This window comes from Megascapheus bottae, chromosome 31 (assembly GCF_031878675.1).
Source record: "Megascapheus bottae isolate mThoBot1 chromosome 31, mThoBot2.hap1, whole genome shotgun sequence".
NCBI lineage: Eukaryota > Metazoa > Chordata > Mammalia > Rodentia > Geomyidae > Megascapheus > Megascapheus bottae.
In genome coordinates this window covers 2,771,928-2,793,698 of record NC_143539.1, presented here as the reverse complement: position 1 = coordinate 2,793,698, position 21,771 = coordinate 2,771,928, and the positions used below count along the sequence as shown (strand labels likewise).

The window sequence follows — 21,771 nt, the reverse complement described above, 5'->3', positions numbered from 1 at the left end:
TCCCGGGCACCTGCGCAAAAGACCCGGGAAGCGCAAAGAGAAATGGGCGGGGTATCGGGAAGAGAATCGCCCACTGAGGCAGTTGGGGCCGAGAGCGCGAGGTGGAGGCCGGCGCTTGCAGGGCCAATGCGCCTGCGTAGTGCCACCGCCGGGCCGCGGCGGCCGGGGACTTGTCGACGCGGGAAGGCGGAGGTAGTAGTTTTGCGCGTGCGTCGTTCCCTCAGCGGGAGGGGGGGGGGGAGACAAGTGAGTGTGTGGGCGGCGCCTGACGGGATCCGCGCATGCGCAGCGAGGCGGCGGAGGGATTTGAGACCCGGACCCACCCCCTGTTCCCGTCGTGAGCGGAGGCCGCGCGGGTTGTGGAGTAGCGGCCTGGTGCGCGCGCTAGGCTGGCGACCAGGGAAGAGCGACGCGGGGTCCGACCGAGTCGAAGCCGGAGTGGGAGTCCTGGTTACTGAGGGGCAGCCGCAGCCGCCGCCGCGAGCCCCGGGACTAACGTCAGGCCGAGGAGGGCGCCGCGCGGCGGGTGAGTGGCCGAGCAGCCTTACGGGGAACGGAACCGCTACCCACAAGGCCCCGCGGTGGGCCTCAGTCTCTTTCCCCGCGGCCCGACCCCTTCCCGCGACCCCCCCTCTGCACTCTTTGGAGCCCCTTACCCAGAGTCCTCTGGACACTCGCGCCCTCTCCCCTCAGCGACCCCCCTCCCCCGCCTTCTGCTTCCTCTACCCACAGGCCCTTGCGGTGTGTTGCCTTTTTTCCTTATCGCTTTTCTGAGACGTCCGGGACCCTTACCCATAATTCCTATCGTCTCCGGTAGCTCAGATCCATTACCCACAAGCCTCTGGCTTGATGTGGGGGGGGGGCTCTGCTCCTCATGAATCCTGTTCCTTTGGGACTTCCCGCCCTCAGCCCCCTGAGGCCCGTGCCTCTAAATTTCCAAGGTGTGGGCCCACCACTTTTCCTCTGCTCAAGATCTTTATTTTCCCCATAAGCCTCTAGGGAACTTCTCAGTCCCCCAGTGTGTCGCTTAGGACACTTGAGACTTCATCTTCAGAAACCGTTTTGCAGCCTTTTGTTTTGCTCATTCGTTTTTGTAGTCGTGCTCCCGCCGAGACTCGGTGTTCACTTGCACATTTGCCCTGTTTTTCCCCTTCTGATGCGGTCGGGTGGCACCTGATCTTTCCAGTGCCTGTTGTAGTACTGACTTATCTCTTCCCCCTTTCCTCATCTTGTAGGTGGAGAAGAGGCAATAGGGGAGCCCTCTGCCCTGATCCACTCTCACCCTAACATAAGGCTGTCCTCTTTCTGATCTCAGACTTGGCAAGATGACCCAGTTCCTGCCACCCAACCTCCTGGCCCTCTTTGCCCCCCGTGACCCCATCCCATATCTGCCACCCTTGGAGAAGCTGCCACATGAAAAGCATCACAACCAACCTTACTGTGGCATTGCGCCATACATCAGAGAGTTTGAGGTGAGTTCTCTGAGCATCTTAGGAATGGGTTCTTCTGATGGTCAGTGGTTTGGATTGAGAGAGAGCCAATTGCTGATCATTTCAAGCTGGGTGATTTAGGGGAGGTGACTTTTCTCATTCTACTTGTGTCTGACTTTTAAAAATTGTATTGTGGTGATTCATTGTGATAGGTATGAACATAATGTCCTTTGATCAAATTCACCCTGTATTTCCTTGTCTTAAAAATGGTTGATCACCCATCTCTTGTAAGATTTTTGGCTAAGATTTGGGGAAAAGTAGTGGTTAAAGATTGAGGTCTGCACTCAGTCCTTGGCCCTTGCCATTTATCAGCTGTGTGACCTTGAGCCAGTGTTGTATCTTGATGCATTGGTTTCTTTGTTTTTACCAAGAAGCTACAGTAACATGCTCATGATACTGACAGAACTAATGTCAAAGAGTTTGACACAAACCAGTGGGTATGTGTCAGAATTTGCTACTGTGTTTACTGTTTTCTAATTGAGAGGACAGATGTTTGGTAATGAGTAGTTGGTAATAGAGTGCTCAAGGCTGTGGGTTTGAGGGTGAGTGGATATTAAGTTGGCCTCTCAGGCCAACTTTAAAAAATGAGAAAAAGCAGCCAGGAGTTTGGCCTAGCGGTAGAGTGCTTGCCTAGCATGCACAAATACCCAGGTTCAATTCCTTGGTGCCATATACATAGAAAAAAGCTGGAAGTGGTGATGTGACTCAAGTGGTAGAACACTAGCCTTGAGAAAAAGTTCAAGGACAGTGCTCGGGCCCTAAGTTCAAGACCCACAACTGACAAAAGAAAAAAATGAGAAAAGGTTGGGCGCTGGTGGCTCACACCTCTAATCCATGAGGAACATTCAGGAATTGTGTAAGGAAGAAAGTTGGAGTTGACCAGCAGAATATAGCTAACAGAAAGCTGTATTGCTAAACCTTGGTGAACCTGCCCTTGGGAAGTGTTATTTCCCAGTTGAAGTAATTAATTAGTGTAGGCCAGTGGCACCCTTTGAAGGTGCAGGTCCAGTGCTACTTCGTATTTAATGAAATGCTGATGAGATCTTTTAAGTTGTGCTAGGATCTGGGACCTGTGCTATCAGCTCCAGGGGTTGCTAGCTTCAGCCCGTTTCTTGGCAATTGTAAGCCAGAGCCCCCCTCACTCTGCTTCCATCACATGGTCAGGCTAGGCTCTTTGTCCTCTGGAAACTTACTCAGGGCTTTGAGAAGCTTCATGTGTTCTAAATGTGGAGACACAGACTTACTGTGTTGTTAGCTGTCACCTGTGCTGGTGCTTCTCAGATTGTTTGTGGAGAGAGATATTTGCAGTCCATTGTAGATTGGTGTTTTATAAATGTGTTTTCTTTTTTCTGGTGTTCATTTTTAGAACCTGCAAAAAAAAATACCATTAGCATCATATTGTTAGGACCAACGGATAGCGTGATTTAGTTGAATTGGTGCACAAAGTTGTGAATAATTTAGCCTTTTATATTTAACTTGTCACAGACCAGTTTGTGGTCAGTGCTGCTTCCCTGCCTCTTTTGAGACCTGGGATCTGTTGTGATGCGTTTTTGTAGTTGGGTGGAGTATGCATGGAAGGGGACTGAGATTTCTTTTTTCCTTGGTGGTGTTCCTTGCAGTTTTCCTAAGTGCCTGCCCTTTTGTCACCTTTCTTCTTGTTTCCAGGACCCTCGAGATGCTCCGCCTCCAACTCGTGCAGAAACGCGGGAGGAACGAATGGAGAGGAAGGTATGTCGATTTTCTGCCTCCACCTTGTGTCTTTTCAGCTGCTTTCTTCAGGAGTCTCTGATGTCAAGGTACTTTTTTCCCGTCCTTCTTGTGTCAGTACCAAGGCTTGAACTCAGAGCCTTGAGCTCTTTTTTTTTTGGTGGGTCATGGGGCTTGAACTGGGCCTGTGTGCTGTCTCTGAGTTCTTCAGCTCAAGGCTGCCAACCTATCCTTTGAGCCACTGGCCTCCAGTTTTCTAGTGGTTAATTGGAAATAAAAGTCTCAGGTCTTGGGGCTGGGAGTTTGGCCTGGTGGTTGAGTGCTTGCCTAGCATGCACGAAGACCTGGGTTCGATTCCACGGTACTGCATACATAGAAAAAAGCCAGAAGTGATGCTGAGGCTCAGGTGGTAGAGCTCTAGCCTTGAGAAAGTCCAAGGACAGTGCTCAGGCCCTGAGCTCAAGCCCGGGACTGGCAAAAAAAAAAAAGTCTCAGGTCTTTACTGCCCAGGCTGGGGCTGGCTTTGAACGGCTTTGAACCTCAATCCTCAAATCTTAGCCTCCTGAGTAGCTAGGATTACGGGTGTTTGTCACCAGATTTGCAGGGCACATTTATCTCATTTCTGTTTTCTCCTGACAGAGACGGGAAAAGATTGAGCGGAGGCAGCAGGAAGTGGAGACAGAGCTAAAAATGTGTAAGTGTCATTTTCCTCCTCCTGGCTTCCTTGTCTTTCAGACCCCCTTAAATTCCTCTTCCTGGGTCATGTTTGGTTTCCTATTTTTCTAGAGTTTTCTTTGAGAAAAAAGAGGTGCATTTATTTACACCTCTGGTTCCAGTTGCCAAGCGCTGCATTTTATTTATTTATTTATTGCCAGTCCTGGGCTACAGCTCTACCACTTGAGCCTCAGCACCACTTCCGGCCTTTTTCTATGTATGTGGTACGGAGGAATCGAACCCAGGTCTTCGTGCATGCTAGACAAGCACTCTACCACTAGGCCAAACTCCTGGTTCCTAAGCGCTGCATTTAGACATAGGCTTTTAAGCAGGAAGGGAGAGGTCAAGGGCTGGCAGGAGGCCGACCTCGGCAGCTCAGTGCCTATGAGGGGCTGCCACAGCTGGCCTGTCCCTTCCAGGAAAGGACACACTTCAGTAGAGTAGGGCCAGTGCATTGAAGTCATTAAATGAATGCTAAGGATGGTCACATACTAAAGTCTGTTGTCTCCTTGTTAGAGTGAAGGCATGGTTGGAGACATGGCCTTGCAAGCACTGATGTACTTTGTTCTTCATGAGGCCTGGACGCTCATCTCTGAGGTGGTGTATTGGAGATGTCAGCCTCCTGAGTAGCCAGGATTACAGGCGTGTGCCACGCGCCCAGCCATTGATAGCCTTCCTTGCCCACCTCTCTGAGCTCCCAAGTGCTGGAACTGAAGCATGCAAAACCATACCTGGTTGTTCCATTTTAATTCATTGATGATTTCTTTTTTTTTCTAGTTTTGTGCTGATACTGGAGCCTGAACTTGGCCTAGATGCTCTCCCTTAGCTTTCTTGTTTGTTTATTTATTTATTTATTTGGGCCAGTCCTGGGACAGTTTTGCTCAATGCTAGTACTCTGCCACTTGAGTCACAGTACCACGTCTGACTTTTTCTGTGTATGTGGCATTGAGGATTCGAACCCAGGGCTTCATGCATGCTAGGTGAGCACTCTACCACTAGGCCAAACTCCTAGCCCCTATTTTTTATTTTTATTTGTTTAGCCAGTCCTGGGGCTTGAATTCAGGGTCTGGGTGCTATCCCTGAGCTTTTGTGCTCAAAACTAGTGCTTTATCACTTAGCCACAATAATTGGAGATTTGAGTCTCACAGATATTCTTACCCTGGTTGGTTTTGAATCATGATCCTCAGATCTCAGTCGCTACAGATGTGATTATTATAAATGTGAGCCACTAGTTCCTGACTCCCACATTATTTTTTATTTTTGCCAGTCCTGGGGCTTGAACTCAGGGCCTAGACTGTCCTTGTGCTTTCTCAAGGCTAGCATTCTACCATTTGTGCCACTTCAGTCTTTTTCTTTCCCTTCTTCCTTCCTTCCTTTTTTTTTTTTTTTTTTTTTTTTTTTTTTTTTTTTTTTTTTTTGGTGTGTCATGGGGCTTAAACTCTGCCTGGGTGCTGTCCTTAAGCTCTTCAGCTCAAGGCTACCACCCTACCCCTGGGCCTGAGTGTTGTCCCTGAGCTCATCAGCTATAGGCTTCTACCCTATCCTCCAGCCAAGTCCCACTTCCCTTTTTCTAGTGGTTAATTGGAAATAAGAGTCAAGTCCTTTTGTGCCAGGCTGGCTTTCAACCTTAATCCTCAGATCTCAGCCTCCTGAGTAGCTAGGATTACAGTTGTGAGCCACTGTGCCTGGCTCCTACTGTCTTTTTCTGTGTATGTGGTAATAAGGAATGGAGCCCAGGGCTTCATGCATGTTAGGCAAGCACTCTACTGCTAGACCACACCCAGCTCCCCCTCTTCCCCCCCCCCCACATTTTAGCTTAACTGCCCAAAAGCCTAGTGAGGTTTCCAACTTTATATATGTAAAGTCCAGTCCTTAGAGACCTAACCCTGAACCAGTTCCTTTTCCATTTGCAAAATAGTGAAAAATAAATCTGGGTCTCTAATACTGTTATTAATTATTAATGTTCTTTTTTCATATTCTCCTGGTGCTCTTAGGGTAACACTGTCCCATGGAAGAGAGGCCTCCTTTGTGCAGTGAACAGTGTTGTTAGGGCCCTGCAGAGGCTAGGTGTCACTGTTTGGGCTCAGGCCACTGTTTTTGATTAAAAAAAAAAAAAGACTTGCTTTCAGGATTTTTATTTTTCATATATATATGATATATATATATATATATGTCATATACATATATATGCCAGTCCTGGGCCTTGAGCTCAGGACCTGAGCTTTGGATTTCTCAAGGCTAGAACTGTATCACTTGAGCCTCTGCACCCCTTCTGGCTTTTTCTGTGTATGTGACACTGAGGAATAGAATCCCGGTCTTTGTGCATGCTAGGCCAAACTCCTGGCCTTTGTTTTTGAGACAGGTTCATTGTGTAGCCAGGACTAGCCTTAAACTTCTCATCCTCTCTTCTTCAGTCCCTTAAGTGTTCTTGTTAACAGCATGCCATTGCATGCAGCAGAGTTGGTTTTTAGTAAATTCTTAGCTTTTGTTTTCGGAAATTGTCATTCCTTTATGGCCAGATAGTACTATTCTTTGTCTTCAAAGGATGAGGCTGCAGTAGGAATCTGGTCTGGTAACCTGCTATTTCTCATTTACTCACTCCAGCTCTTGCCCCAGGCCCCTCCCAGAGGCTGCAAAACTTAAAGTGCTGGAAGTGCAGGGAATCTTGATTGCTTGGTCACAGGTTTTCCCATAGCTGTAGTTGCCATTGGTAGCCAATGGGTGGCAGTGTGGCACCTCATGGTGAAGAGAAGAAGTCAGCCCCTGAAATTAAGCTGTCTCCAGAGAAGTCCTAGTGAGCTTAGTTACTGCTCAGATCACCTTGCACCTGAGAGTGATGGGGCCTGTCCAAGTATGTAGGTTTGAAGTGACTAAGTTTAGTACTACCTGACCTGCCTCCTTAAGTCATCCTTATTCTCTTAATCTGACTCACTTATCAGTCACCTAAAGGTTACTGTGCTTCAGGAAATTTAGACATGGATGTAGCCAAGATTGCCAGATCACCAACTATTCCTCTAATTGGGGGCCTTCCTCAGTTCCCTTTTTTTTTTTTTTTTTTTTTTTTCCCTGTCAATCGTGGGATTTGAACTCAGGGTCTGGGTGCTGTCGTCTCTGAGCCTTTTTCTCTAAAGGCTAGCACTTTGAGCCACAGCACCACTTCTGGTTTTCTGATGATTCATTGCAGGTAAGAGTCATAGACATTGCTACCCATGCTAGCTCTGAACCACCATCCTCATGTCCTAGGATTAGGGGTGTGAGCGATGGGTACCTGGTTTTCCAGTTGTGTCTTTTGATTTCCTTGGCTTCTGTCTGTCCATGTCCACTTGTCTTGGTACCTGACACCTTCTGCTTGCGATCTCTTCTCGCTCCGCAGGGGACCCTCACAATGATCCCAATGCTCAGGGGGATGCCTTCAAGACTCTCTTCGTGGCTAGAGTGGTGAGTCCCTAGCCCCCAGTCCTGGGAGTCCTGAGCTGCTGAGAGCCTGGGTGTGGACAGGGGCCATCAAGTGTCCTCAAACTATTGAGTGTTCTGGGGTGTCACCCATTTTTCATCTAACTTCCTGTCTCCTTGTAGAACTATGACACCACAGAGTCCAAACTTCGGAGAGAGTTTGAAGTGTATGGGCCCATCAAAAGAGTAAGTTGGGGGCTGGGAGTGTGGCTTGGGCGTGGCTTGATGGTAGAATGCTCGCCTAGCATGCATGAAGCCCTGTGTGTCATGCCTCAGTACCACATACACAGAAAAGGCCAGAAATGGCACTGTGGCTCAAGTGGTAGAATGCTAGCCTTGAGCAAAACGAAGCTCAGGGACATTGTCCAGGCCCTGAGTTCAAGCCCCAGGACTAGTGCGCCCCTCCCCCCCCACGCCAAAAAAGAAGTTGATTGGGGTAGAGGGCTTGAGTTAGAAATGAACAAGGTAAGTAGTTTGAAAGGGAGAGAGACCACTGGGTCCCCAGCCCAAGGGGGCAGTGTTGTTCAGGACCTGGATTTATGTCCTTTCATGCACCTAAAGAGCACAAATAAAATGGAAATAGTGTTGGGCTGGGAGTTTGGCCTAGTGGTAGAGTGCTTGCCTAGCATGCTCGAAGGCCTGGGTTCGATTCCTTGGTTCCACATACATAGAAAAAAAAAAGCTGGAAGTGATGCTGAGGCTCAAGTGGTAGAGCTCTAGCCTTGAGAAAGTCCAAGGACACTGCCTCAGGCCCTGAGCTCAAGCCCAGGACTGGCCAAAAAAAATAATAATAGTAATAAATAATGGAAATAGTGGCTCCTTGTTGACTTAAAGCCGGAACAAGTAAGCCAAGCTTGCTGTATGTAAGTAGTAGTTTGTCAGTGCCTATCCAGGCAGGCCCATTAGTTTCCATATTTTTGAGGCTGTCATTACTGGGATGCAGACCTGGGTGGTTATAACAGATTTTGTGGCCCTTAAAGCTGGACATGTGTGCTATTTGACTTTATCAAAAACAGATGCTGACTTCCGTTTCAGAGGAAAGTTCTGAGGCTTCTTTACTGCCTCTGAAAGTTGTTTGACTTTTCAGCTTACCTCTCTGTCCCTGAGGGCTGTGGCACTATTTGTCATCACTCACCTGGCTGTGCCCAGCGGCTGGGCTGGCACTGCCTTCACCCTGGTTTTAAGTGTTTGGGAAGTAGTGCCTCTTTATTTTTTGTTTTCTATTATAATTTACTTACTCATTTTGAGTCTCAAAAATGTAGCTTAGGCTATACTCGAACTCAGGATGTTTCTATTGGTTGCAGTGCTGTGTTCTAGCAACCCAGGCCTTGTTAGACAAGGGCTCTAGGGCTAGCCTTCTTGTCTAGTCCAGGCCTAGTGTTTAAGGCCTCAGGTGGAGTCTTTTGTCTGACCTTGTTCCTCTGATTCCATTTGTGGTCAGTTTGGAATCTCAGTTGGGAGTTTGGAGGCTCCAGGGTCCTAGAGTTGAGATCCTAGGACCCTATGAGCCCAGGACCATACCTATCCATGATGTGGGCACTGAGCTAGTGAGGCAGATGGAGAACTAGCATCCTTCCTAAGTCAGTACAAGTGATTTCATCTCTTGGAACTTTTCCCTCATTCATCCTGGCCCCTCCTGTCCCAACAGCCTGGGCTATACTTTATTGCTCTGTTTTGTGGGACCCTCCAGTGTCTGGACAGAGGTCAAGAAGCTAGAGCCTAGCCTTCTAGAACTCTTTTCCTATAGCCCATCACTCACTGTGTGGCTTCAGCCCTTCCCTATATCCATCCTTTGCTGCCCTCCCTGTAGTAGGGCCTTCCTACAGTAGCACTGCACACCCTCTGGTCTCCATGGCTATGCTTGTGTTTGGTTGAGTATCTCCATGCACCCCTTTTTTCCCTGCTCTGTTGGCATTCAGAATGCCTGTTTCCAAATCTGTAGTGTCTCTATTGGCCCTTTCTCCCTGCATCTTAGTTCCTCAGAGGCTATGTCTGGATTGGCTTCAAGGGCATTTGGTGAACCAGATGCCCTTGAAGCCTGGCTCTCTGTTGGCCTCTGTGCCCTCATCTGCATCCACACCAAGCTGTGGTCTGCACCTTTCCAGGCTGCCTCTCTGGATGGAGCCCTCTCTCCCTAGTTCCTGCAGCTCCAGTTAACAGGCTCAGGCCTTGCTTTCGTAGCTGGGTGGTGTGCTGGCTCCGGTTCCTTTCTCTAGAAAGCTGCCTCTGACACGGCTCTGCTGTTCATGGCGCCCTTTGCTATGGCCAGGATAGTTCCAGTTTCTCTGGGCTCTTGAAGAGTTTCGTAGGCCTGAGGATGCTGCTGGCCTCCCGGGGCCAGGGCTGGCACAGGTTTGGATGATGGTGGGCATATCCCCATGGCAGGACTGACTGGCCTGACCCCTTGCAGATACACATGGTCTACAGTAAGCGGTCAGGGAAACCCCGAGGCTACGCCTTCATCGAGTACGAGCACGAGCGAGACATGCACTGTGAGTACCGCGCGCCTCCGCCTTCCTCAGCCACTCCTCTGCTGCCCGGCCCACTCTGTCTGTCCCTCCCCTTGCCACACCTGACATTAGCAATGTCTCTCCTCCCTCTGTTTCTGATATATCTTTTTTTTTTTATATACGTGTTTTTTAAAAAACAAAAACCAAATCCCCCACAACGTGTGTGTGTGTGTGAGCCCGGGGAGGTAAGTGTCACACGTTGAACCTCAGGGGCCAGGAGGGAATTGGGTGGGGACTGGGGCCAGCTGGAGGTGGGGGGATGGGTCGGATGTTTGGGGAGTCTCTCCCCATGGTTTCCCCACTGGAGTTGGGGACAGCCAGGTTGGAATGAGGACTGGACTTTGAACCTGCCCTCTCTCCTACCCCCCAGTAGACCTGGGGCTGGGCCACCCGACCCTCCGCCTCCCCACCCCTGACTCCACCCTCTTCCCCAGTGGGCAGTGGGCTGGTGGGCGTGCTTAGCGCCTGTCCCCACAGCTCCACAGCCCCCCTGAGGCTGCGCGGCGTCCACAAGGGCAGGGATGGGTGGGTGGGGGTGGGCAGGGCTGCGGCGTGTCCAGGGGCCGCCGTATTAATTGACTGTTCTTATTGTCACTGCAGCCACCACGCAGCTGGCTTGCAGCTGATGCTTACGCTCCCCTTACAACACCTCAGTGTATGGTTGGTATAAGGGTTTGTATCATGGGTAAGATCACTCAGCACCGCACACCAGCCCAGCTTAGCCAGGCAGCTTAGGAGCAGCGAGGCGCCCCTCTCCCACCCTGGCCACCCCTCCGCCTCCCTGCACCCACAGCCCTTACCTTGTTGGGGTGCCCTTTGCTCCTCCTGTCCCATCCATATGCTCTCTAGCAGTCTTGCTGATCCCACACGGGAAAAGTGGACCTCGATGGGAAAGACAGCAGGCCTCTGGGCGGGTCCACCCTGCCCTTGACTTAACCAGCTTGGAGACATTAGCTGCAAGGTGGCAGGAACACTGGGGCTGGGGCGTGCTAGGGCCAGGGCTCTGTGTGGAACCCTTCGGCCTGTCACTCCCTACCCACCATGTTTCTAGGGCGCAGTCAACTATGGTAGCCCCGGAGGGTCTTTGGCTGCTAGTTTCAGGGTGCTCTTCCCCCTCCTATCTACCTTAGCACAGTCGTGGTCTCCTGAGGCCTAGCCACATTGCCTCACTGCGCTCCAGGAGTGTCCAGGAGCCCCCAAAGTGCATGGAATTGGGCTTGTGTGGGAGGGGCCGAGAGGCAGCTGCCGGCCTCCTGCTCCCTGGAGGCGTAGGAGGTTTCCCCTCCCAACCTGCCACCGAGTGAGCGCGGCATAGAGAGTGAGCGGGAGAGAGACAAGCCTAGGTGACACAATCACATTTTTGCTGTTCCTCTGGGTTTGGGTCTCCCGGGGTTTGGGACTCATCCCTCCTAGGTTCCTGTGCTTGACTCTGACCCAAGTCCTTAAGACCCTTCCTCCCCTACTCTGGGTTCAGGGGCCAAGTGGCCCTTCCTTGGAGTGCAAATAGCACTCCATCTCCTGGACCCCAGTGTGCGTCCCCTGCGTGCCAGCCTTGGAGCTGCAGTGGGCGCTGGAGGGAGGGCGTGGAGTTGGTGGTGGTACTGCTGGTGGTGGGCCTGTGCCTAGTTGAGTTTGTGCCCAGAATTGGGAGTTGGTGAGAGCGACAGGCATTCCAAGGCCTCCCTGCCTTCTTGTTCAGTTCAAGCGGGTCAGGCCTCTAGATTCCATGTCAGCCCCCCAGTGAGCTTTCTGTGGGTCCACCACTGAACTCCTCCGCCTGTCTCCAGGTGGTGCAGGAGATGTGGTTCCTCCCTCTCAGGGCTCTCAGAGCCCCAACTCCCCTTCCCTGTAGCTTTAGCAGACCCTGTGGTGGTGGGTGTGGGGTCTGTGCGCGTGTTCAGGTAAGCTTGGGGGCTCCAGGTAAGCGGTCCCGTGTCCCCCCTCCCCGGGAAGCCCGCCTCCTCGCCAGGCCCCCAGGAGTTGCCGAGCCCCCCCCATCCCGCTCGGTTTGGACACCCGCAAGGCCGGCATCGGTAAATGGCACCTTTTTCTCTTCCTCTGGTTGTTATTTGGGGGGGCGTGGGCTGGGGTGGGGCAGGGTATTGTGGTTGGCTGAGGAGAGTCCCCTAGGCCAAGACTGGGGAGGGGGCTAGGGACCTGGTGGCCTTCCCTCTAGCCCAGGTGATCAGAGGCTGGGGGCCCTGGGCCTCTCCCTGCTTTCTGCCCCTCTCCCTTTTCCTGGTTGGTCCAGGCAAGGGCTGGACTCCCAGCACTGTTAGCTGGGCCCTGAGGGGAGAGAGGACAGGGTTGGGTAGTGGCAGGGTCAGTCATCTCAGGTAAGGCACCGCACGTGTCCCTCAACTTAGGCCCCCTGCTCCGGGGACTGCATCCAGGTTCCCTGGGAGTGTATAACCCGTCTTTCTGCTCCCTGCCATTTCCTGAAGATTCCTCCCACCCCTTCTGGTTCATTTTCTGTTCTGATGTCTGTTTCCTCACACTCACCTCCTCCCCCCAAAAACGTACAGAAAAAGAAAACTGGTGTGAGCTGGGGTGTGGGTGGCCCGGCGGGCCTCCTGCCCCAGCATGCGGCCCAGGTGCATGCCTGCACTCGTGGAGGAGCCCGCTCCCCACAGCAGAGTTCAGCATTAACCTCCGGTTTCTTTGCAGCAACTTTGGCCACCCTGGTGGGAGGGGGCTGCTCCATCACACGGAGTGGGGGGGAGGGAGGAGGGAGTGTTGGGGTGGACATGCTGTCCCTGGTGGTGACTGGGTGCTAAGGAGTGAGCGGACACCGAGATGGAGCAGGCCCCTCACGGGGTTGGGAGAGGGTTGGTCCGGCTGTCAGTTGCCTGGCTGGCTGGATGCGTGCGCATATGTGTGAGTGGGTGAGTGAGTGAGTTACATGATGGTGAGGGTCTGTGGGGTGGGGATACGGCAGCGCTGATCCCTGTCCTGACTAGAGGACCTTCTGGGGACTCCTCTCCCCTCCCCCTCCCCAATCTGTTACAGCCGCTTACAAGCACGCAGATGGCAAGAAGATAGATGGCAGGAGGGTCCTCGTGGACGTGGAAAGGGGCCGAACTGTGAAGGGCTGGAGGCCCCGGCGGCTAGGTGAGTACATCCCCCCATGCCTTGGTGCTACGGTCTCTCTCCTTGGCACCTCTTGCTCTTCACGATCTCAGCTCCTCTCCATTTCCAACCTGTACCACTTTCAGAGCTCCATGCTCACCTGTCCCCCCTCCCGTTCCTCAGTGGATAGCCCAGTGGAGTAGCTCTGGTCTAGGCTTACCTGTGACCAGCTACTGGCTGTTCCGTTGTCACTCTTCCTGCTCTCCTAGACAGCCTTAGAAACTTCAGTTCACTGAGCTTGAGCATCTGATGCCACATGTGGCCAGTGGTACCTGGGGTTGGTGACTGCAGATATACGGGTCTGCTCCCATTGTGCTGTTCCCATTTGTGGCTCATTCATCAACTTAGCCAGTGTCTTTTGGGTACCAGCTGTGTAGCAGCAGCAGCCTCTGTCTTCAAGCCTCTCGTACTTCGTCCCATCATCTGTCCTAATTGTCCTTGGTTGTCTTAGTCAAGGTCAACTCAAGGTTGGTGCTGAATCTCAGAAATGGTTTTGAGCTTTCTGAAATGGGACTCCTTGGGAGTCCAGAGGCCTGCCTGCCTGTGCGCTTCCCAGCACGGGAAGCTGAGGCCCACAGCCCTGCTGCCTCTGCTTTCTGTCTCTTGGCTAGCCCTGTGGCAGCGTGTATTTTGTGATCTCTGTGGAGTTGCCTGCCTGGTGGCGTGGTATTGGTCCTGGACCCAATTGGAGACCCTGTAGCAGTGCCCTAGTGGCAGTTGTCAGAGAAAGTGTGCTTCCCTGGGCACCAGCTGCTGCTTTGGCCTCGCTTGTCACTTGAGCTAGCACCCACCTGAGCTGGTTGGTGCCTGAGCTGGATAGGGGTGGTTCAGTTGGAGGGGTGAGCCACTGAGCCGGGTAGTCTCAGAAGGGATGGGCATTTGGCCTCTTGTCATCTCTTGTGCCCCCCCCCCCCCACAGGGCAGGGCTTCAACTCAGCCATGAGCCTTTATGTATGCAGCCCAAAGGCAAGGATTTGCAAGCAGTAATTGTTTCTTTTCTTTTCTTTGGCCGGTCCTGGGCTTAAGCTCAGGGCCTGAGCACTGTCTTTGGATTTTTCTCAAGGCTAGAGCTCTACCACTTGAGCCTCAGCACCACTTCCAGCTTTTTCTCAGTATGTGGTACCAAGGAATCGAACCCGGGTCTTTGTGCATACTAGGCAAACACTCTACTAGGCCAAACTCCCGGCAGTAATTGTTTCTTTTAAATTTAGTTGTTTTTTTTTTTTTCCAGTCCTGGGACTTGAACTCGGGGCCTGAGCGCTGTCCTTGAGCTTTCTCAAGGCTAGAGCTCTGCCGCTTGAGCTGCAGCACCATTTCTCGCTTTCTTCCCTATGTATGTAGTACTGAAGAATTGAACCTGGCTCTTAATGCATACTAGGCAAGCGCTCTACCACTAGGCCAAACTCCCAGCCCTAGTTCTTCTTCTTCTTCTTCTTCTTCTTTTTTAATAGTTATATGAAGGAGTTTTGTTTTTCTTCTTTCGGGAGAAAAGTTGCTTTTTGGCTCATGGTGTTAGAGTGTGAGACATATCTGGTTGGCGTGATTGTCTGGAGCCTGCACCCAGGTTAAATGGTGGTGTGTGCTGGAAAGCTGCTTGCCTGCCGGCCAGAAAGCAAGATCCATGGAAAGTTGTATCCCAGCATTGATGGTGTTACCAGAGCCTAGCTTGTCACCCATGGGTACAGTGCTGGTGCCAACGTGGAAGGAAGCCTGGCTGCTTATCTTGACCTGATGGATGTCCTGGCATCCAGTCAGCCTTTTCCTTTTTCTCTGGTCATGAAAAGTGATTCCTTGGAATTCAGCCCTGCTTCACTGAAGCTGCCTTCCTGGCAGGGGTGCAGTGTGTGCCATAGAGGCAGGTCCGAGGGACTCATGGGGGGGGGGGCAAATGGAGGAAGGGAGGCTGTCAGCAGGAGCTGGTTGTTCAGATGACAGGTGCTGTGAGCCTGCTTGCCTGGGGCTTCCTTTCCTGGTGCATCTGAGTAGAGGGACAGGACCTGGCTGCCAGGTGTGTGGGCCTACTGCACGGGTAGAGGAGAGTAGTAGACAGAGACCCCCCCAAGAGCCAGCGATCATTACAGGGGAAGGAACTTCGTGGTGACAGGAAGAAGGGGGACTGGCAGCTCTTAGGCTCCTTAGCAATTGAGCAGTCCTGGCCTCAGGGAGGCCTGGGAGCTGACACTTGTACTTGAGGGCAGGGGGCCTTGGGTGTGAGGAGGCTGGAAGGACTGAGAGAGGCCCTGGGGCAGGTAGACTTACGAGCTACCCGGACCTGGCCCTAGGCGGGCAGAAGTGCTTGCTCTCCCGCCTGGTCACCTCTCCAACCCCCTCCTCCTCCGGCCTGCCCGCTGAGTGCCTCGCCCTGCCCTGCCCGCAGGAGGCGGCCTGGGCGGTACCAGAAGAGGTGGGGCCGACGTGAACATCCGGCACTCGGGCCGCGATGACACCTCCCGCTACGACGAGAGGTAGGGTTGGGGACCTGTGTCCTGGACGGGATGGTTTCCTGGGGGCCTAGGCCGCGGGCTACTACCCGTCTCATCCAGGCCCGGGCCCTCCCCGCTTCCGCACAGGGACCGGGACCGGGACCGCGAGCGGGAGCGCAGGGAGCGGAGCCGCGAGCGGGACAAGGAGAGAGAACGGCGGCGCTCCCGCTCCCGGGACCGGCGGCGGCGCTCGCGGAGTCGAGACAAGGATGAGCGGAGGCGCTCCAGGGAGCGGAGCAAGGACAAGGACCGGGAACGCAAGCGACGCAGCAGCCGGAGCCGGGAGCGGGCGCGACGGGAGAGAGAGCGCAAGGAGGAGCTGCGGGGTGGAGGCGGCGGTGGCGGCGACATGGCTGAGCCTTCAGAGGCTGGTGACGCCCCTCCTGATGACGGGCCTCCGGGGGAGCTTGGTCCGGATGGCCCTGATGGCCCTGAGGAAAAGGGCCGGGATCGAGACCGAGAGCGCCGGCGAAGCCACCGGAGCGAGCGAGAGCGGCGGCGGGACCGCGAGCGGGACCGCGAGCGCGAGCACAAGCGGGGGGAGCGGGGCGGGGAGCGGGGCCGGGACGAGGCCCGAGGTGGGGGAGGCGGCGGGGGCCAGGACAACGGGCTGGAGGGGCTGGGTGGTGACGGCCGAGACCTCTACCTGGAATCCGAGGGCGGCGACGGCTACCTTGCTCCAGAGAACGGGTATTTGATGGAGGCGGCGCCCGAATGAAGATGTGTTCCTACCCAGCCCTCTCTGTCCTCCCGGATCTGGGCCACCTCAGTTTTCACTCCAAGGCTAGTTTATTTGTTCTGGCCCCTTGGATTTAAAATAAAATTAATTTCCTGTTCATGGCGAGTCCCTTGGTTTCTTCCCCACTGCCCTGGACTCGTGTTCAGAGAACCCATCCCTCCCCTGTGCACACCTTCCTGCTGGAGCTCTTACCCTGCCTTCCCACGGGGTGCTGCAGGAGGAGCTGCGCTGTCCCCATTGGAGAGCAGGGAGGGTTGGGGAGGTGACAAGGCGGCCCGGAAGTGGATGGCAGGGCAGAAGGCCTGCTGGCCAGCTGGGGAAGGCCACTGGGTGCTAGAGTTCTCCGTACTTGGAGGAGTGATTGGCAGGAAGTGGAGGTGCTCCTAGCAGTGGAGGTGATGGCTCAAGGATGGGGGGCTGTGAAGACAAGGGGTGCACTGAGGAGCAGCCCCGGAACGACACGGGGGGAGGGTTCGAAGGCCCAGCCTGTGAGCCAGCTCTCAGGACACCGAGGACCCCAGTGCTGCTGCCTGAGCAGGCGCACTGGAGATCTGGAGATGTGGAGCGAAACTGATGCAGTCGGGCCTGCGCACAGCCGTGGTGTGGACGGCGAGTTTGAGCTGCCATGCCTGCATCTCTAAAGATTACAAAGCCCTGACGTGACAGGACCCCACGTCGGCAGGTTTTGCTCTCGGGAGAGGCTGCGTGCGCCCGCATTTCCCCCCTCCCGGAGTTCCGGGAGACCCGGGCCTTCCGCAGGCCGAGGGCTGTACGCCAAGCCTGGCGCCCAGGCCTGCAGAGCAGGAATGACTGCGGGCCGCCGGGAGGTGGGAGGAGGCGCAGCGGGGGCTCGGGACGCCGTGAGGAGCCGAGGAGAGGCGCAGCGTCGCGACCCGGGCACTGGCGGCTACGCCGTGGAGGGGGGCGGCGCCTGGGACCCGGGGCGGGGCCTCGCTCGGCGCCGCCTCCGCGCCGGTGAGGACGGGGTAGGCGGGCGGCTCGCTGCGGCCGCGGCGCCGACATGGCTGCGCTGGTGGAGCCGCTGGGGCTGGAGCGCGGTAGGCGCGCCGGCGGCGTTGGGGGGGGGGGCGTCCACACGGCCGGGCCCTCGCCCCCACCCGGGACCCCCGCCGGCCGGGCGGGGTGGGGGGTGGGCGGCCCCGGTGGGGTGGGCGGGGCGCGGGGGCGGGGTGGGAGGGGCCGGCGGCTCCCTCCCTCCTGGCTGGCGGGGGCCGGGGGTCCTGGGCGGGTCTCCGCGGAGCCGGTGGGGGGCGGGGGCCGGGGGTCCTTCCCGGGCCACTGCCCTCGCCCCTCCTCCGGGTCGCCCCGCATCCCGGGCGGGTTCTCTGGGTCTGGGCGACTCTGACCGGCCCGCCCGCCCCGTCCGCCCCGCCCGGCCCGCAGACGTGTCCCGGGCCGTGGAGCTCCTCGAGCGGCTGCAGCGCAGCGGGGAGCTGCCCCCGCAGAAGCTGCAGGCGCTCCAGCGAGTCCTGCAGAGCCGCTTCTGCTCCGCCATCCGCGAGGTGAGCCCCCCCGGGCCTTCCTCTGGCTCCCAGCAGGGGCGCGGAAGACCCTGGGGTGGGGTGGGGAGGGGTGAGAGCCCGGACGGACCCCGCGTCCCCTGAGGCCGCCGCGTCCTCCGCAGGTGTACGAGCAGCTCTACGACACGCTGGACATCACGGGCACTGCCGAGATCCGAGCTCACGCCACGGCCAAAGTAAGCAGACCTCTGAGCCGAGCTGGGCGACTCAATTCAGTTTCTTCCTGTGTGTTAGTTGCCAGATCGTCGTGCTGACCTTATGATCATTTATTTATAATTTCCTTTAAATACTGCCTTTTTGTTTTTACCTTGAATAGAATGACTAATTTGCTCACCCTCCTCCATTCGTGTGTCTCCCTCCTTCGCTCATCCCACCCACAACATGCTTCAGCTTTGTGGTATTCATTCTATCAAATGATTGGGCTAGTTCAAAGAAGTTACAGCACTAGATTCCTCTTCTATGCATACCGTCCTAGAGTTGTTTTTTTTTCAGTCCTGGAGCTTGAACTCTGGGCCTGGTCGCTGTCCCTGAGCTGTTCAGCTGAAGGCAGTAGCCCTACCCCTGGAGCCACAGTGCCACTTCTAGTTTTCTAGTGGTTAATTGGAGATAAGAGTTTCATGGTCTTTAGTGCCCAGGCTGGCTTTGAACCCTGATTCTCAGATCTCAGCCTCCTGAGTAGCTAGGATTACAGGCATGAGTCACCTCGCCCAGCTACTTCAGGCTTTTTCTATGTATGTGGTACCGGGGAATCAAACCCCCATCTTCATGCATGCTAGGCAAGCACTGTACCACTAGGCCAAACTCCCAGCCCTGTTTTTAACTTCAGTGTCATACAAAGGCATCTTTAGGTAACTGGTGAAAGCCAGCACGGCATGTTGCTTAGAAGCAATCCTAGTGTGACAGGATGGAGAGTTGCTAAATAGGAAATCTTGGAGGGTTCTCTGGGTCACTCATGCTGCCTGGAGGCTCAGTTCTTTGCAGGCCTATCATAGAGAAAGAAGACTGGCTGGTACTGGGTGTTTGAGATGCAAGTAGAGCTAGCTTTTAATCTTAGCTATTCAGGAGGCTGAGAGATCTGAGGATCAGGATTCAAAGCCAGTCAGGACAGGAAAGTCTGTCAGATTTGTTCTGTTTCTTGAGGTTTGGAGGGTTTTTTTTGTCAGTGATAGGGCTTGAACTCTGGGCCTGGGCCCAGTCTTTGACCTCTTCAGCTCAAAGCTACCATTCTGCCACCTGAGCCACAGCACCACTTCTGGTTTTCTGGTGGTTAATTGGAGATAAGAGTCTCATGGACTTTAGTACCTAGGCTGGCTTTGAACCTTGATCCTCAGATCTCAGCCTCCTGAATAGTTAGGATTACAGGTGTGAGCCACCAGCACCCGGCTAAATCTGTGAGACTCTTATCTCCAATTAACTACTGAAAGCTAGAAGCAGAGCTATGGCTCAAGTGGTAGACTGTCAACTTGGAAAGAACAGTACTCAGACCCTGAATTCAATCCTGCATGCATGCGCGTGCGCGCGCTTGCACACACACACACGTGCACGTCAACTCACATGCCACTTTTTTTTTTCTTTTGGCCAGTGCTGGGGCTTGAACTCAGACCCTGAGCATTGTCCTTGGGCCACAGCACCACTTCCAGCATTTCTCTATGTATATGGTACTGAGGAATCGAACCTAGGTCTTCATGCATGCCAGGCAAGCACTCTACCACTAGGCCAAACTTGAGGCCCCAGCACATGCCACTTCTTTTTGCACATGGACGACAGGGACGCAGCCACCATCCAGTGATGGTGGGTTGAAGCTGGCAGGGTTCCTGACCTCGGCCTGAGTTGCTCTCACCACAGACTGCCCCTCACATATGGGTGCTTTCTCCCTCCCAGGCCACAGTCGCTGCCTTCACAGCCAGTGAGGGCCATGCACATCCCCGGGTTGTGGAGCTGCCCAAGACTGATGAGGGGCTGGGCTTCAACATCATGGGTGGCAAAGAGCAGAACTCACCCATCTACATCTCCCGTGTCATTCCTGGAGGCGTGGCTGATCGCCATGGAGGCCTCAAGCGTGGGGACCAGCTGCTGTCTGTGAATGGTGTGGTGAGTGGGGGCTGAGGCAGGGCTGCAGCCCTAGGCCCTGTTTGTCCTGTTTATCCAACTCTCAGTACTCCCTTTGTGGCCAGCTCTGCTGTGTAATGCAAAGACTAAAAAGAAGCTGGCCAAGTAGCCCAAACTGGATTAGGACTAGGGAAGTTTTTGCAAAAACTTTTGGGTTGGGTGTTGAAGGGTGAATAGGAGTTCTTTAAGCAAACAAGGTGGAATGTGATCCTGGCTGAAGATACTGTAGGCAGAGAAAGGGTTTGTTTCTGATGTAGACCTGGGGTATGTGGCTAGAGGATTGAAGGAAGCACACTGGACAGGTGGTCACTGGGAGGTGAGCTTGGCTTGGGGGTGCAGAAATATCTTTCTGTGGGTGTGGAATATGGGGAAATCCGGCAGGCTTTGTGAGCTCAGGGATGAGAGAGTCCTCTAGTCAGAACTGAGCTGGAGGCAGGTCTGTGAGGACCAGGAAGAAGTTAGGACGGGAAACCAGTGGGCTGACGGGAAAGAGAGGTCTGGACCCAGTATGCTCTGTGACTCGGGGTTTGGGACCTAGAGGTTGTAGGGGACAATGCAGAACCGGAAGTTAATGATTCTCCCATGGGGCCTTGAGCTCTCTGGCTCTGCCCTCCCCCCTCCCCAGCAGCTCTGAGTCCTGGGTGGGGCGGTCGGGGCAGCAGGCGCAGGCCAGCCGTGGTCTGTGCGTGGCCCTACCCTGCCCTGCAGAGCGTGGAGGGTGAGCAACATGAGAAGGCCGTGGAGCTGCTGAAGGCGGCCCAGGGCTCCGTGAAGCTGGTGGTGCGCTACACCCCACGAGTGCTGGAGGAGATGGAGGCCCGCTTCGAGAAGATGCGTTCTGCCCGCCGGCGCCAACAACACCAGAGCTACTCGTGAGCCCATGGCATCGCACCCCTGGGGTCTCCACCGACCCCCCTAGCCCCAGACCCTCAAACCAGGCCAGTGGCTCTCGGGACCTGGATCACCACCCTCGGCCTCGGGCTCCTTTCCATGGCCATCCTGACCCTTCCATCCCTCCCTGGCCCCTGCTCGCTCTCACCCAGAATCCCTGGGGACCCTCTGGGTCCCCCTTGTCCCTCACCCCCGGCACCTGCTCCCTCTGGAGTCCTTGCCCTCACCTAGTCCTCGTCCAGCCAAACCCCAGTCTTGCGGTCAAGCCCCAGCGCCCTCCCCTGAGCCTGGCTCCCCTCTCTCCCCCCTCTTCCCTTGCAGGTCCTTGGAGTCTCGAGGATGAAACCCCCAGATCCGGACCCTCTTTCTCTTCCTCTCCCCAGGACACTATTTATTGTCACTGGCTCTCTATTTAAAGATCGTTGACCCTCACCAAGTGTCTGTGTATCTGTCTCGCGTCTGGGGGTTACAGGGTCCTGAGACGGGGGGAGGGGCGGGAGGAGCTGAGCTTACACCCTGACCCGACCCTTTGCAGGGCGGAGGCTGGGACCCCAGGCCTCGGGGGGCGGGGGTGGGGCCGGGACGACGCCCTCTCCTCCCGGGGGCGTCGGGGGGGGGCCGCTGCCTCGGCCGAGGCCGGTCTGACCGGGAGTCCCCAGTCGCGGCTGGGGCCAGTGGGCGGCCTGCGTGTGGGCGGGGCGGAGCGAACCATTAGCCAGGTCCGCCGGGGGAGCCCCGTAGGCCGCACCACCGTCTGCGTGGGAGTCGGGGCGGGGAAGCCGCGTGCAGTTCGCCGGGCGGGCGCAGGGGTGCAGAAGGAGGTGCACTCACCCATCAGGCTCTCACCCCACCTTCCAACTAAAGCGCGTCTTTCCGGGAGCCGCCCTGGCCTCAGAATCCAACCTTTATCCCCATCCCTGCCCTGCTCGCGTATCCCGCGGCGTGACGGCCGCCGCCGCGCCCCGCCACCGGGATCCGGGGTCGCGGACTCCCGTTCCACTCCGC

General features: G+C 55.1%; 3 protein-coding genes across 4 annotated transcripts; 2 read left to right on the top strand and 1 right to left on the bottom strand.

The window, feature by feature from the left end:
- The first annotated feature begins 303 nt into the window (after positions 1-303).
- Snrnp70 (small nuclear ribonucleoprotein U1 subunit 70) lies at positions 304-16,324 on the top strand. The gene is made up of 10 exons (XM_090322398.1): positions 304-526; positions 1,316-1,472; positions 3,156-3,218; positions 3,837-3,891; positions 7,285-7,349; positions 7,488-7,550; positions 9,775-9,856; positions 12,884-12,985; positions 15,381-15,468; positions 15,547-16,324. Exons 2-10 carry the CDS (start codon positions 1,326-1,328, stop codon positions 16,202-16,204), a joined length of 1,323 nt encoding a protein of 440 aa, XP_090178524.1. The 5' UTR covers positions 304-526; positions 1,316-1,325; the 3' UTR covers positions 16,205-16,324.
- Positions 16,325-17,206: 882 nt separating this feature from the next.
- Positions 17,207-21,198, top strand: Lin7b (lin-7 cell polarity scaffold B). 2 transcript variants are annotated; one of them, XR_016533407.1, is made up of 6 exons: positions 17,207-17,283; positions 17,630-17,748; positions 17,871-17,942; positions 19,648-19,857; positions 20,584-20,813; positions 21,088-21,198. XR_016533407.1 is itself a non-coding variant. In XM_090322470.1 (6 exons), exons 1-6 carry the CDS (start codon positions 17,247-17,249, stop codon positions 21,107-21,109), a joined length of 624 nt encoding a protein of 207 aa, XP_090178596.1. In that variant the 5' UTR covers positions 17,207-17,246; the 3' UTR covers positions 21,110-21,198. The 2 variants fall into 2 exon arrangements, 1 of the variants encoding a protein (XP_090178596.1); XM_090322470.1 differs by having other exon boundaries at positions 20,584-20,747.
- A 34-nt stretch (positions 21,199-21,232) lies between these two features.
- Positions 21,233-21,681, bottom strand: C31H19orf73 (chromosome 31 C19orf73 homolog). The gene is given in 2 exon segments (XM_090321977.1): positions 21,233-21,534; positions 21,537-21,681. Coding segments are annotated over 2 exon segments (447 nt in total).
- Between the last annotated feature and the right edge of the window lie 90 nt (positions 21,682-21,771).